The 15,637-nt window shown below is 44.7% G+C and overlaps 1 protein-coding gene across 1 annotated transcript; it reads right to left on the reverse strand.

Annotated features, from left to right (window-relative positions):
- Positions 1-493: 493 nt before the first annotated feature.
- Positions 494-15,185, reverse strand: LOC120840615 (acetylcholinesterase-like). The gene is made up of 3 exons (XM_040211212.2): positions 13,666-15,185; positions 634-881; positions 494-501 (listed from the first exon to the last, which is right to left on the reverse strand). Exons 1-3 carry the CDS (start codon positions 15,183-15,185, stop codon positions 494-496), a joined length of 1,776 nt encoding a protein of 591 aa, XP_040067146.2.
- Between the last annotated feature and the right edge of the window lie 452 nt (positions 15,186-15,637).

Consider the following 15,637-nt stretch of genomic DNA (forward strand, 5'->3'; position numbering starts at 1 on the left):
CGGCCTTGCTCCTGCTGCACAAGTGGTGACTTTAGTGCACTACTGCGCTTCACACGCGCTCAAAGTCTTTCTAAAATTGATTTCGTGTTTTTCGATGACGCTCAGCAGGTTTCTAATTTGAACCATGCGTTTATTCTAACTAAATATAAAGTGAATTAACATATTTTAGTTAATTACCCGATTTATCGAGACGATTATCCCCCTATACTGTGTCCCCCTGGAAGAATAACCTGCCTGCACAAACCGCATTAGTGTAGCTTTTACGACTTTATTTTTCTTTTAACACCTCTGTAAAGCCTACAGACGAACACCCTGTAAACCAAATCCGTATTCTTGCCCCGCGTACTACAAGGCGAGGGACTTCTTGTAATGAGATGAGTGGGGTTATATTACCAGAAAGTTTTAATATGATGTCGAGGTAAAATATCTTAGGTTACAACACACAGCACTTTATTTAGTCCATGAGAGAACAACGAAGGGCGCTCGCAGCAAGTCAACAGCCTGCAACAAAGGCAAAGGGAAACAATAGTATAAGGGATGCCCAAAAAACGCTCATTAAGCTTCTTTTTTTTAAATTTTTAATGAATCACGGCCAAACATGCTTGTCTACAGTGACCAAAGGAAAGAACCTACCATCATAAGCAGGGGCGTTCGGGCTGTATGTTTTCCAAAAGGTGCAGTACTTCTGCCTGTGTCTCTCGCCCACCGCTTCGTTGATGTCCAGTGCCAAATATTCATTTTTCTCCTTCGTGTACTTGGGCCAGATTACCTCGGGCTTCCATGATGCTCCGTTTTTTCCGCCGTCGTTCCGGTCGCCGTTAGGGGACGCAAATGTCTGGTCCGACCCTTCAGTGTTTTCGGGTTTGTCGACGTTGGGATCCCTGTAAAGCGCGAACACGTGACTTTGAACGCAAAAAGTAGGAAGCACAGAACTTAAAAACTTAATTTTTACCATAATTGATTTTTTTTTTTTTTTGTATTTTTGTAAAAGGGGGTTTGGGGGGGGGGGGGGGGGGGGGTGTAGGGTGATGGTGCTGCTGGTGTCGAATTTTACGGTATATAGGTTTTGCTACCTTCATAATGATCGTACAGAGGGGGCTGGCGGATGTCGCCAACAAAATTTAAACACTAAAACTTCCTCTTACTTTTTGCTACACTTCGTTTCTCCTTAGACGAACAGTCAGAAACAAGGAAGCCCTGTTTCCTCTTTTACGTCTGAGGAAGGAGGAAATAGTTTTCTTTTCTGCGGGGAGTAGCTCAGAGACCCACTTTTGTGGGGAAAGTAGGAGAGAAGGAGTTCGAGAGGGAATGGAGAGAAGGAAGTTGGGAACCGGTGTTGTGCCCGGCTGAAGACGATTGATTATGTAGGTCGGCATTTTAATTCAGTCGCAGCCGACGCTACGAGCTGATGGTACCAATCGGACGGCATCGGAAGCGCACCATCATGTCGTTCGCCGGGTTTCTGTACGTTTTCTATTATCGCTGAACCAATCATAAAGAGAAAAGGCCTCGTGACTTGCATCTTTGACGCTGCTCGTTTGGTCCTATTACCTCGTAGTGTCGGCATCCTCTCTTTCTCTCTCTCATGTGCCTGTGTGCATCATATGTGCGTGCGTGCCTGCGTGCGTACGTGGGAATGTGAGTGTTTGTTTGAGTGTGTGCTTGCTTGGGTGAGTGTGTTTTTCTTTTCATACACACAGAGTAACCGGCACGCGAAGAAGAGAACAGAGGACTGCACGCTGTCTAAAAGTTTTTTTGTTTCCCATATGAAATTCTATACTCACTCGCGTTGGCCTATTTCGCAGTGCATTATAGTCAGCAACGCATGGCGTGGCGAAACCTGATTATCTCATTATCGACCCGCGACCAATGAGGTTGCGGCATGCACGTGTAAGAATGCTTAAGACCCAATCAAGAAGCATGGAACGTGAACATTATAAGCCGCACCCGGTGGCTTATTAAGTTGTCGGTGATCATAGCCCGGGAGCTGTATTTCTGGGATAACTCAAAAGCCGCTGCCGCTTTTTGCAAATATTAAGAAAAAAAAAACAGTCTATTTTTTTAATAAGAAAGAAAGAAAGATGTAAAGAAAGCTTACCGTTCTGTTCTATCCGGATTTCAGTAATGATACAGTAAAGCAAGAAACGACCGTAAACAAGTGCAACGTTTGTACGGTTCCTCATCAAATGTCAAAGCAGAAATGATGACTTTATTGTTACCGTTGTTTTTGTTGGCTATTTATGGCACGAGAAAAAAATACATAAAGAAACATTGGCAGTGACCTTTATCTCCAAACTCATATAATGCATAGAAGGCAGTTTTTAAGAACACTGTTAGAAAAACTCCTGTCAAAATATGGGACACATACATGCTAACCTTGTTGCCACAACATGTACTGTATTACCGGACTACAGAACATGTTCCATACTTCTTCAGTACGGGACATGTTGTTGCTGTATGGTCAGCCACAACAAGTTCCATACACCATCATCACGGAACAAGTACTGTATGCTACAGGAAATGTACCATCGTAGCACACAGCAGCACATGTTCTGTTGCAAGCCATGTCAGAACATGTACCATTTTTACGAAGTACATTACATGTTCCAATGCGTCCAAAACGACACAGGTTCATTTCTTGTACGTACGGAAAAAGTTCAGTCTTGTTTGTGATAGTACTCGCCCCATTTTATGTTACTGCCGCTATTCATGAGTACATCCGGGCTTTGTATGTCACATGCCAAGCTCCTCCTTGAAAAAGTTGATATGCGACATGCAAAACAGGGATGTCCTGGCAGTTTGCAAGCGCAACTTGATGCACGTCTTTGCAACATAAAATTACCTGCAATGCGCAAATGTTCCCCAAACTTGTATCTATGGAAAATTTGAACTGTCGTATCTAATGCGAGCACTATCCTGAAAACAGAACAATGAATCTGTGACATATATACTCAATAGAACAGCCAGGAATGCCATGAGAAAGTGTTCACATGCTACGTCAAGTTTAGAGAGCATTGTACATGTAGTGACGGGGATAAAGGCAGATAAACATTTGTAAAAAAATCGTTATCAAACTAAGTTCACGCTTGGTCCTTTTGGTTCCAACCCATAGCAACGGACCCATTGCAAAGAAGACTGAACAGTTTGCTGCTTCAAAAATATTTACATTTATTTTTCTTTTAAATGACTAGAGCAGATACACAATAAAAAAAAAAACACAGTTCATGCCGCAAATATTTGGGGGGGGGGGGGGGCAGCTCAGCCATAAAAAAAATATCAAAGTGAGCAGTCTCCTAAAAAAATGTGACCAAAAATTATGCTGACATGCTACATCTCGAAAAGAACCATCTTGGCCTATACAACAAATTGTAATATTAACAATAGAAAAGAAAGATTAATCTAAACAAGCACCGAAGTTTCTTTACACTTCTTTTGGAACTTCGAGAACTCTTGGAGCGCTCCCTGCGCCTTCAGATGTACCAGAGCAACTTTTCTTGACGACTGCCGGGACCCCTCCTGCGGGTTCATTGCCACAAGTCGCCTGAAAAAAAAAAGATAACATAAATAATGGGTGGGATTTCTTAGAGGAGGATGTATAACAGAAGCTAAGGAGTTCCTGGCTCCTTCTTTAACTTCTCTATCGGTTAGTAATCTAATCTGGACAGATTCTAAACCTCGTCTATAGTATACTTTCAAGCCGAGACACGCCCTTAATTTGGACAGTCCGTGCAGACACCATGAGCCTCCAAGTCTGATCCGTGCATCAAGACGAATTGTAATTGTACACAAAAAAAAACAACAAAAAAAAAACGGTTCAGCTTACTGGCATCAGTTCTCAGTAATAACTGGACACATTTCGGATCTTGTGTCAGCACACAACGCCAAAACATTCTACAACCCGAGACGGAGGCTACAAAGAAGGACGAACACATCCGTCTCAATTGAAACGTATGTCTTCGAAGCCTCCATCTCGGTTTGTAGAATGTCATATTAACCAGCTCGCCTGTCTAGTAAAGTTGTACCCAACGATACTTCGGTTAAAAAAAGGAATTCACAGTACCAGTAAATGCAATATTACAAAAAAAAAACTTGCCTGGAGTGCTTAAGCAGAATATTCTGGTTATTATTAAAGGGAGGTTATCATTTGAGCCCGTTCTCGTTTCGCCCTTCTCACTTGGCCCTTCTCAAAACAACCATTCTCAAAAAGATCTTCTCTCTTGGACCTGGCGCATTTGGTCCTTTCCCGTTTCGTCCTTCGCATTTCAACCCTCCTCATTTGAGTCCGTTCTCGTTTCGCCCTTTTCAAAACAGCCATTCTCAAAAATATCTCGCTTTGACCCGTCGCACTTGACTCGTTCTATACGAAAATCGTGTTTTTTTTTTGGGGGGGGGGAGGGGTTATATTAGTAAGTACATTGATATATTTTGTGCGTGCGTGTGTGTGTGTGTGCCACGCTACAGGCATACTCTCTCTGCCAAGGATTTTAGCAGTGCGTCGAGATCGTCGTGAAAAGCTACTAGCTGACAATAAAACAGACCAAGTATTTATCGCAGCCAGATCATACTCCGAAATGTCACGTTTTTTGGGGTCTCTCGACCTGGGACAATGCCACCACTTCTATATTGCAGTGTTTCTCAAATGGGGGTCGCGAAGCCATCTATAGGGGTCCGCGAAGCCATGTCTTATCAGTCAAGCACGACAATATTGTCTTTCTTCACGTCGTTAAGAAACGTTCCAATTTTTGGGTGAGTACTCTCGTGCGTGTGTCAATGAGGTAAGTCTACTTCACACTAGCAATTAGTTATGTTCATTTATTAAATCATTATCATGATAGCCTATACCTTTCTATTCCCCTCACCCCGAGCGGGGTCCTCCATCATCTCCGCCTTTCTAAAGGGGTCCGCGAAACATCAATGGTTGAGAACCACTGCTAATATGTATGCTATTTCTGTTCAAACAAAGGTTCCAAAATAAATGTTCATCGCTTTTTTTTTTCGTTTGCTTAGAGGAAGGGAAGGACGCGTCATTGTACGATTCTCAGTGCGCACCTCTACACATAACATATAGCTAATGGTATGTTGGGGGTCCAAGCAAGGTAAGGCTCATCAACAAAGCCGCGAAGGCATACCAACGTTAGAAGCATGCCGAAGTAATGCCATTCGGTCGTAGCGCGAACGGGCAAGATGAGAATGGGTCCAGTTGCGAAAAACACGATTCGGATCTTATGAGAAGGTTCAAACGAGAAGGACCAAATGAGAATAGGACGAAATGTGCAAGGTTCAAATGCGAATGGGACGTTTTGAGATACACCCATTATTAGAATGCTGAACATTCATGTCTTTTGGTTCATATTACTTATTCTAACTGATAAGCATAGCCCGGTCACAGGTATATTCGTGTGCCCCTGCAGCACAAGGGCTCATGTATTTGAAGCCGATCGATACTAAGGCGGATTAAAATATAAGTTGCATGCTCCGTAGGATGCACAAGTTCTAGTATTGGTTCTATATGAGAATGTATCTGAATACCAGATTCATACTGATTCTTTCATTATATTGCAACATAATAATATGACTTACAGAGAAACGGTCCTCCCAAGCAGGTCACGCAGTTACTGCAGCACATCCAATTAATATGAGCAACGAATATTTACAAGCGAATTGTGAATAAGGGTGTCTAGAAAGCAGCACGTTAACATCAGGCCTTTGCCTTTCTTAGTTCGAAGTTTCAACAAAAACATGGTACAACATGTTCCAGGTTGCTGTTGAACGTGCCAAACAAACACAAATGCTAACGCTAATATGCTGCTCTACAAAACATATCTCTTTCCGAATTGCTGCCGAAAGTTACACACTTTGTTTAATGTAATTGACAATGCCTCAGCGAGAGTGTGACCAAGCTGAATGAAACCCTTATTATCTACATGGGAATACTGCAATACGTTTGAGGAATCGTTATGCGCCTGCTACACCGAGCTTTTTTTTTTTTTTTCTTACAGATTTGTATAAAAAAAAAAGCCATGAAAGCTACACTTATCCGATTTGTGCGAGTGAGTTATACGCCCAGGGGGCATTTGGGGGTGGTTAATCTTCGCGGTAAGTCGGATAATTAATTAAAATTTGTTAATGAACTTTTTAATTACTGAAAATAGTCATATGGTTCCAATTAGAAATTTGCTGAGCGTCGTCCAAAACTTCTAAATCAGTAATTTTTAGAAAGACTTTGAGCGCGTGAAAAGAGCAACAGTGCGCTGAAGCTACTAGTAGAGCAGGTACAAGGCTGGGGCTAAATAAGAGACAGAAAAATCGCACAGGCGCCTTACCGCGACAGCTAGCTTTGTATGTGCTCCACGAGTTGTAACTTAAATGCACTACTACGCTTCTCACGCGCTGAAAGTCTTTCTAAAAATGACTGATTCGGTGGTTTTCGATAACGCTCAGCAAGTTTCTAATTGGAACCATATGTCTATTTTCACTAATTAAAAAGTTATTTAACAAATTTTAATTAATTAGCCGACTAATCGTAAAGATTAGCCGCCCACATAATGTCCCCATTGGCGTATAACTCACTTGCAGAAACCGAATAAGTGTAGCTTTCATGGCTTTCTTTAAACAAATCTGTAAGAATAAAAAAAAACGCCCTGTATATGTACAGTACTCACCAAAGGAACACGCTACTGTATTACCTCTGGAGATTACATCAATCCATGACGTAGCGCACAAAATTGTTGCATTAAGCAACATGTTATAGTTGTCGTTTGGCCACCGACAAGTTAGCACTTTTATGAGGTAATGAACAGTTGGTGTGTTCCTATAAGTTTCGGAAACATTGCACATTGCCAAATGAAAACAGAATTTGAACTTTTTTGACTTGTACCATATTATATAATGTAAACGAAATATGTTTCGAGGGCTCAATATTTCCCGATTGAGGTCAAAGTTGAAGTTTTGGAATAATTTGAGGGGTTCTAATTTTCACGATGCGGTGGGATCTCAATATAGTTTCCAATGTGTTTACATTTTACCAGAATTGTTCGCGGGACCTTTTTTTTTCAAATTGTAGGCGATTTGCGAAAATTAGGTTCTTGCGAAAAATAAGTCGATTACAGTCTTCGAAATTTCAATTTTTTTAGCCAAATTGGCTTTGCCGGAAATACGTTGAAGAGCACACCATCATTCAAAAGTATGCCAAACTGCTTAGGATGTTGGCAAGGACACGATAACAGATTAGCTACATAATTTATTGCTAACGGCCTATTATGTCATTAATGCTGTCAAAAAGTATTTAGCAGTTATTGCTGCTTCCCAGGCAAAAAAATCGCCTATTTATTTCTTCATGAAATGCAATATCCTCTAGACAATTCTACCACCTGAAGGAATTAGAACTGTCCATCTGATATATTTTTCCAAAGCAAATTCACAGCGCACATTTTCATAACTGAAAGGCACATCTATAGTTACCTCTAAACGAACTTCAACGCTGCTAGCAGCTCAGCAGGGTACTTTAGGTATGTGGCGTACATCAGCTTCATGGCAGAGAGGAAGCTGACTCCTTTGAAGCACCTGGTGCCATCCAGTGGCAGTCGAAGATGCTTCTGCCTGAAAAAAAGTCGATATTTTTTAGTCATAAAAGAACGCTGAACCGAACGTTTATGATTTTAACTGTGTTTGGGAGCATTAATACCTAGGACTTCGGGAGTTATAGTTTTCAAACATGGCACACCTTTTCAGTTTTTATCTGGGGAGGAGATTCTCAGTTTCTTCCGGTTAACATATATATCCATGAGTTTTTTCGCGTTATTCCGGTGATATATACAGTATTTTCCTTTAAAGCACAAGGAGAAATCGCACTCCGTTGAGGTGAATGAACTTGATAAGCGATGAAAACAAGTCAAATCCCATCCTCAAAAAAAAAAAAAAGTGAACTTGACATTTAAAACCCAATTACAATTCACGAGCATGCTCCTGAATGTGTGAGGCTGCATGCATAATGCGCGACTCTGGTCGCATATTCACGAGCAAGCTCGTGAATTGCGAGGTTGGTTAGGTCATGATGGGGCGACAATATTTGTTTGAGGGGCTCTGTAGTATTTTTATTGGCAAAGCGAAGCTCTGCCACTATGGCCAGGATTCGGGTCGTCCAATCAAAGAACATAAACGCGCGTCGTGCGTACAGCCACTTCTGGTTGAGCTGCACGACGTCGTGCATGTAGCATTACTCTACATAAAAAGGGTGTCCTCAGGCCATAAGCGGGAGTTCACTCTGAGCATGCGCAGCGTTCAGAGAGCTCCGATGTTACGTCCAGTGAATACCACCTATTCCAATAAACGTTTCAACTCGACCGGGGTAATTTCGAAGTAAATTCGTTTATCAGAAGCTCAAGTTATTTAGGAAATATCAGTCCTGAAAAAATGGCATTAATTTAGTACGCAAAGCGCCCGGAGCATCCGCGGCACGCACACGAGTATTACCACGACGATGATTGATTACTGGCTCAGCGCGGATAAGTTTACTGGGCGACTCAAAATATCGCACGATAATGCGTTACTATTCCTAAGATGCAAAAGCCTGCACTATTTCTCTGCATCAAGCAGGTGCCACCCTTATTTCACCGCATGTTTAGCAAGCTGCCAAGATCGCTCACACGGTCGAGTAGCAGAGGAACGCAGTGCTCCATTATGCTTTCAGACGCATTTAAAAAAAGAAAGTTAAAAACAAGCTCCGTTTCTCAAACGCTCTATTGAGAATATATTACGCTTTCGACCTTATGAAAATACTTCGTTCCTTAAAACATAACTGACCAATGTGCACGCCTTCTAATCCAATCTTCCCTCATCCTCCGATTGCCCCATCCCCCTCCCCGATCAAGCGCTAAACTTTGAACCATGTGAGGTTGAACTTGGCGGCGAAACAAGTTTAATTCGACGCGCTGAAGCACGCATGTTGACAGCGGCTTGGCATAATAATGCGGGAGTACTGCGAAAACTGTGCCCTCCTAGTGCTAACTACTAAGTAGGAATAATGAATGCTTGGAGTTGGGCTAGTTGGTTTGACATTGATGGTATGCTGCGCTGCGTAGTTACGCGGAAAAAAAACTGGAGAAATGAAGTTAATGCAGAAGGACAGACAAAAACATGCATGAATTGGCGCAGACTAACAACTGTTTAATTTCTTCCTCTTTTTTCTCCCCCGACCCGTATTTCCAAAATTGCGGCTAATAAAACGAATGGTTGATGTCTTGAATTTGTTGGCTTCTGAACTTGATGGTGTTTGCTGTAGCTGCCTCTTTCATAGACGAACTGGATGGTGTGTTTTTTGTAGCGTTTACCTGGGGCCTGATGTTTGCTCCGACAAGTTTGGTATCTTATTGAGTAGATCTATTTCTTCTTGTCGCAAAGCTAGTGATGGCTCACTGACGCACGCTCCGTGTCTACCCGAGGCCATGTGAAAAGCCTCGATTATTTCACGCTCCGTTCTGTCCTTTGATCTGGCCAAGATGGAAGTAGTGTCAAGGAGAGCTTTGCAGTTACATTTTGAACAATGCGCTGCAAGGTTGCCAGGTGCTTGCAGTTGTCCGAATGCATGGTTGTGCTCCCTTAGTCTCTCGTTAAGGCATCTCCCAGTCTGCCCGACGTAGGATCTTCCACACGACAGTGGTATTTTGTATACCACACCTTCGACACATTCAACAAATTTGCTCCTGTGTTTCACTCGACACAGTGCCTTGCTGTTAGTCTCGTCCACTTCATTGTTGACCTCCCTGCATAATCCTTTGAGCCTGAAAGGGGCAGATAGTGACACTCTGACTTCGTACCTTGCGGCGATGTTTTTTATCCTGTGTGAAAAATTGTGTATATATGGCAGTACCACCTGTACATGGCAAAAGGAAATAGAGAACTACAGGGGTTTTTCCAGAAAAATGAAGTCAGCAAGTGCTTTAGATATGTAGACGATTTTTTCGTGTGTTTTCCAATACACAAACTAACAGACAAGGTATGTTCAAAGATCATGGAGAAGTTTCGAGAAGCGCGCAGAGGACTGGATTTTACTTTTGAGTTACCTGAGAAAAGCAGCCTTCAGTTCTTGGACATCCACATGACTTTTGATTACAGACGCACATGCTGGATGTACAAAACTAGAGGAAAAAAACGAATTCTGCCGTATGACTCTGGACACACAAAGTTAGTAAAGAGGAGTGTTGCCTCAGGATGCATGTGGCGAGCAATTCAAAAATCGTGTCACCAAAAAGTCTCAGAAAGTTTACAGAGGCAGACAAGCAGACTACACGCAAGCGATTATCCTGAACCCATACTGGTAGCTGTCGCAGAAAAATGTATTTCTACACTCACAGGAAAGTGCAAAACCAAGGAGAAGATCTTGGACAAAAGACTAATGGTGGTACTGCCATATATACACAATTTTTCACACAGGATAAAAAACATCGCCGCAAGGTACGAAGTCAGAGTGTCACTATCTGCCCCTTTCAGGCTCAAAGGATTATGCAGGAAGGTCAACAATGAAGTGGACGAGACTAACAGCAAGGCACTGTGTCAAGTGAAACACAGGAGCAAATTTGTTGAATGTGTCGAAGGTGTGGTATACAAAATACCACTGTCGTGTGGAAGATCCTACGTCGGGCAGACTGGGAGATGCCTTAACGAGAGACTAAGGGAGCACAACCATGCATGCGGACAACTGCAAGCACCTGGCAACCTTGCAGCGCATTGTTCAAAATGCAACTGCAAAGCTCTCCTTGACACTACTTCCATCTTGGCCAGATCAAAGAACAGAAGAAAGCGTGAAATAATCGAGGCTTTTGACATGGCCTCGGGTAGACACGGAGCGTGCGTCAGTGAGCCATCACTAGCTTTGCGACAAGAAGAAATAGATCTACTCAATAAGATACCAAACTTGTCGGAGCAAACATCAGGCCCCAGGTAAACGCTACAAAAACACACCATCCAGTTCGTATATCAAAGAGGCAGCTACAGCAAACACCATCAAGTTCAGAAGCCAACAAATTCAAGACATCAACCATTCGTTTTCTTAGCCGCAATTTTGGAAATACGGGTCGGGGGTGAAAGAAGAGAAAGAAATTAAACAGTTGTTAGTCTGCGCCAATTCATGCATGTTTTTGTCTGTCCTTCTGCATTAACTTCATTTCTCCAGTTTTTTTTCGCGTAACTACGCAGCGCAGCATACCATCAATACTAAGTAGGGTCGGGCAGTATGCCGCCCCGAATCAGGAACTATAAAAGGCCTAGCTTTATGCAGCTGGGAAGACGAGACGCTACACGCTGGGCATCCCGAACTTGGAATATACGACACCCTTAGAGATAGTAAAATAACACTGCGTTAGGAACAACTTAACGCATACGTACCTTGGAAAACAAAGCCGTCTACGCACCGCTGAACGCCTCTGACGACGCGATAACAACGTTGAACTCGCCTTCCGAAGGGCAGCAGCGCTCCGCAGCTCACGGGCCCACGCCGGCCGGCAGCGGCTTGCGCATGCGCGGGTGAGAGATGTCTTCCTGCGCCCGGCGTAACACGGCTCACGGGCACTCTACTTTTGCGGTCTGATAGAGTTCCATAAAAATTGCTGGATATCCGGCACTTTTGGGCGCGTTCAATTCGCTTATACCAGTTGAACCGACTATGAACTGTAGTCTTGTAAGGCTTTTTTTATTTATACGGATAAGCTCATACTTATTGCCTAAATAGCGCATTTCAATGCATATGGTACAATTCCCGTTTTTGAAAGCAAACAGCACATTGTATGCATGTCCAGAAAACGGGACATGTTCTATTCGATTTTTCCACGTAGATTGATGGAATTTTCTAACAGTGAAGCGATATAATTCAAAATTGTTTGATAGACACTAAACGGTCGTTTCGGGGAGTGGAGCTAAATTTAGCAGGTAAACTGATGGTGCATGGGTCGTGTGCCGTCAATTTCCCACTAAGATTAGCGGGAAACGCAGACGGAAATATGGACGGGCAACATTTTGGGATGGAGGGTTCCGTTGAAAAGCGTTAATATAACGCAGGAAAGCTGAAGTAATTAACTTATCGGAAAGCCAGTAGAGGGAGGCAAGGAGAAGAGGAGCGAATCTGAGGGTATAATCGCGTGTGCGAGGAAACTCCGCCCTCGTAACTGTTCCTGTGTTAGGAGAGAAGTGTCGGGTGTGCTTTTGTCGTTCGTTGGAATACGCCTGGAAGCTGTTAGTCAACAAAAAAAAAAAAGTATCCTTCGAGGTATTTCCCCTCCCCTTTCTCGAGGGCCAAGCCCAGGTCTGTTAAGAACCGGTGGGTTTCTGAAAGCCGTGGAAAAGGTAGGACGGCCATTGAGAAGTTGTAGACGACGTTGGCGTTCGGCGTTCGAACGGCAAACACTGACTCCACTGCTCCCTCCACGCGGAGAACGACGGTCTTGCTCGCTCTGGTTGGAGGGACACAGAGGCAGCTAGCATTCGCGTCACTATCCTTCCAAACTAATCACGCCTCGAGTTCGCGTCTGTGGTTTAAAATTCTGTAACGATGTTACTAGTAATCTTATTGAAAACGTTCAGCGTGAGTTTATAAGAATTTTATACGATCGATATATTGGCCACCGCCGTTTCTACAATTACCATTCCCTGCTCACTGACCTCGGTCTAGTGCCTCTGCACGATATACTAATTGCAACAGACATGCATTTCCTGCGTCAAATTGTGCATGATCATCTTGATTGCGCCCCGCTGCTGATGTCGCTGAGGTTCCGGATACCGTTAGGGAGGACATCAAAATGCAGAGTTGCGTTTCATCCTGATGTGCGGGCCACTTGCCCAGTGACACGTCTGCAACGGACTCACGATGCCTTTTTTGGTGAAACAGACATTTTCACCTGATTGTGTTTTTATCCCCTACTTTTATGTATCTGTGTACAGGACAGTGCATTGCTGCTCAGGCCACTTGTCTGTTTGCAGGTACGCAAATAAACCCCGTCTATCTAAGCACGGCGCTTCTCGTGCAGAGGGCCTGGTGACTTCAGACTGCCAAGCTCCGATTGGAAAGTTAGTCGGTAGACTCAAAGGCTAGCTGTCATTGTCTCACCCGCTGTCTTTCCCTATTAGTCTGGGCGAGTAGGACCGTCGTCTGTTCTTTGAGTGGAGGAAGCAGTGGCATCACCGTCTGTCGTTCGAACGCCTAACGTCATCGTCGTCTGCCTGTCCTGTCTTACCTCTTCTACAGCTTTCGAACAAACGAGGATTTAGCCTTCTAGAAAGGGGAGAGGGAATATGTCGTCTGCTCCGGACCAAGCAGCAGTCGTGAGAGCTGAGTTTTGTTCTGCGCGCGTCATCACTTCCTCAAACCACTCCCCCCCCCCCCCCCCCCCCCCCCACTCCTCCCCCACAACTCGTCCTCTCCGTCCCTTGCTCTCCGCGTAGTTTTTAACGTGATTTCGCGGAAGACTGAAGTCGCAGTCACATCGTTCATACATCGTACAAAAGACACGCTATCTGCTACAGGAACAATGACAGAAATATCTCGGGACACACCTCCCGCATGTTCGAAGCACGTCTGCGTCATGCACATGCATGCTTCGGCTAACATGTCTGCAGGCTGTCATTTCTGTTATGTATTAGTAACGGGACCGAGGCCATAACGCGTACGCTGCTTACCCGGTCTTGGCGAAATTGGCCCAGTAGTTCATCATCCGGCGGCTCAGTCTCCGTTCGTCCTCTTCGTACGGGAGACTCAGCGACGAGTTCAGGGGAACGCCGAACTCGAAAGCAATCTCGTCACCGTGCATGACTCCGGTCCACTCGGGCCAGGGGTTTCCGGTCGAGCGGTGCTTGAAGTAGTACTGGAACACCGGGATGTCGATGTCGGCGGATCGGTTGGCCCAATCAACCACCGGACACGTGAAGTGGTAGTCGCCCATAATTTTGTCCAAAGCGTATCTGTAATCCGACGAGTCTCCTTCGATGTAGAGGGCCTCGACGGCTTGTAACGTTGAATTGTCCACGCCTGGAAGAAGCATCCTCAGTGTTTCCGTAAAATTATCTCCTTTTGTGGGCTTAGTTTCATTCAGCCACGGCAGGTAATAGATGAGAAAAAAACTGGCCTCTTCTCGATTCGAACCGAGCAGAACGGGTTTTTTCTCGAGCGTCTCGTTTCTGAAATATTGTTCTACGACGTCTTTTACGCTGCCCTCTTCCACAACCGGGGTGAACGGAAACTCCAAAAAGTTGTTGACGAAGTTCCACTCGTTGCTCACAATGTTCTCCGCTGTCTCGTTCATCAAACACAGCCAAATCATTGTCGTGTTGTTTTCAATGTCACCCGGGCACTTAAGAGATTTTGCCAGGTTTTTGGCCGTCTCGAGTAACGTGTCCGCTTTCTTGAAGGCCCAGGGAGCCATCGGTGCTCCGCTCTGCATGATGGCGTTGCTAAACATGCTTCTGGAGGTAGCCGATAATAGGTGCCAACTCACGCTCACGGCTCCGGCACTCTCCCCGAACAGCGTCACCCTGCCGGGATCCCCTCCGAAGTGTTCAATGTTGCGCTGAATCCATTCCAAGGCCATGCTCTGGTCCAAGAGTCCCATGTTTCCGGGTGCTCGTTCGTCCCCTAGATACAGAAACCCCAAGGACGCGACGCGGTAGTTCATGGAGACGACGACGACCTCTTCTTCAGCCGCGAGTGTTCGCGCGTCGTACACGTCCAGAGTCGAGGTGCCGCTGTAGAATCCTCCGCCGTAGATCCACACCATCACCGCCGCCTTGGTCGGCCGTGGATCGGGCGTCCAGACGTTCAGCGCGAGGCAGTCTTCGCTCATCGGAGTGTTGGCGTTCCACATTGTGCTCCCGGAGAAGTTACCGAAGGTCTCGTCGAGAATCTGCACGCAAGAGTTCGGCATCACGGTGGCGTCGAAGATACCGGTCCAGTTTTGTTTCGGTCGGGGTAGGCGGAAGCGGTACGAGCCATTGGGCGGCTCGGCGTAAGGGATACCGTAGAATACTTGTACGGATCTGCCGCAAGATGACGCCGAACGAAATCCCTTCACCTGGCCGTTCGTGGTTGTAACGAGGAAAGAATCGTCTTGCGACTCTCGATTCGCATTTACGACGAAATGCAGAAGCGAATTGGTGGAATAAAACAAAAGCAGCAGTGAGCCGGTATTATGTGTACGTCCCATAGCGTACCTGCGAATGAAAAGACAATGTTCGGCGCATGAAACGCAAATGAAATATATTATACTATGAAACGCAAATAAAATATAAAACGCATTTTTTTTATCAAATTGCTATACATAATGCAAAGGCCACGGCATTCATTAGATACCTTATCACATGGGGCAGTAGAGCTTTGTAATAGTTTTAGTGATTTTTTAGCTTTGTAATCACTAGTGAATCTCTACCATTACCTCGGAAGTTTACTTGATTAAGATATCCTGCATCCCATGGAGCCAATCGTTGTCATTCCTCACGGTATTGCTGCCGCGATATGAAAACTTGTCCAATGTTCAGCACCAGGTCCCGACAGTCACCTCCAGCACACTACAGCTATGTAAAGCGCGGTCCAAACCAACGCGTCTTTGTGCGCGCGTAGGTCGTGCGCTTCCCGGAAACTGCGTATTTCGTGACGTCG

Source organism: Ixodes scapularis, unplaced genomic scaffold, assembly GCF_016920785.2.
Source record: "Ixodes scapularis isolate PalLabHiFi unplaced genomic scaffold, ASM1692078v2 PGA_scaffold1__304_contigs__length_218370807, whole genome shotgun sequence".
In the NCBI taxonomy this organism is placed as follows: domain Eukaryota; kingdom Metazoa; phylum Arthropoda; class Arachnida; order Ixodida; family Ixodidae; genus Ixodes; species Ixodes scapularis.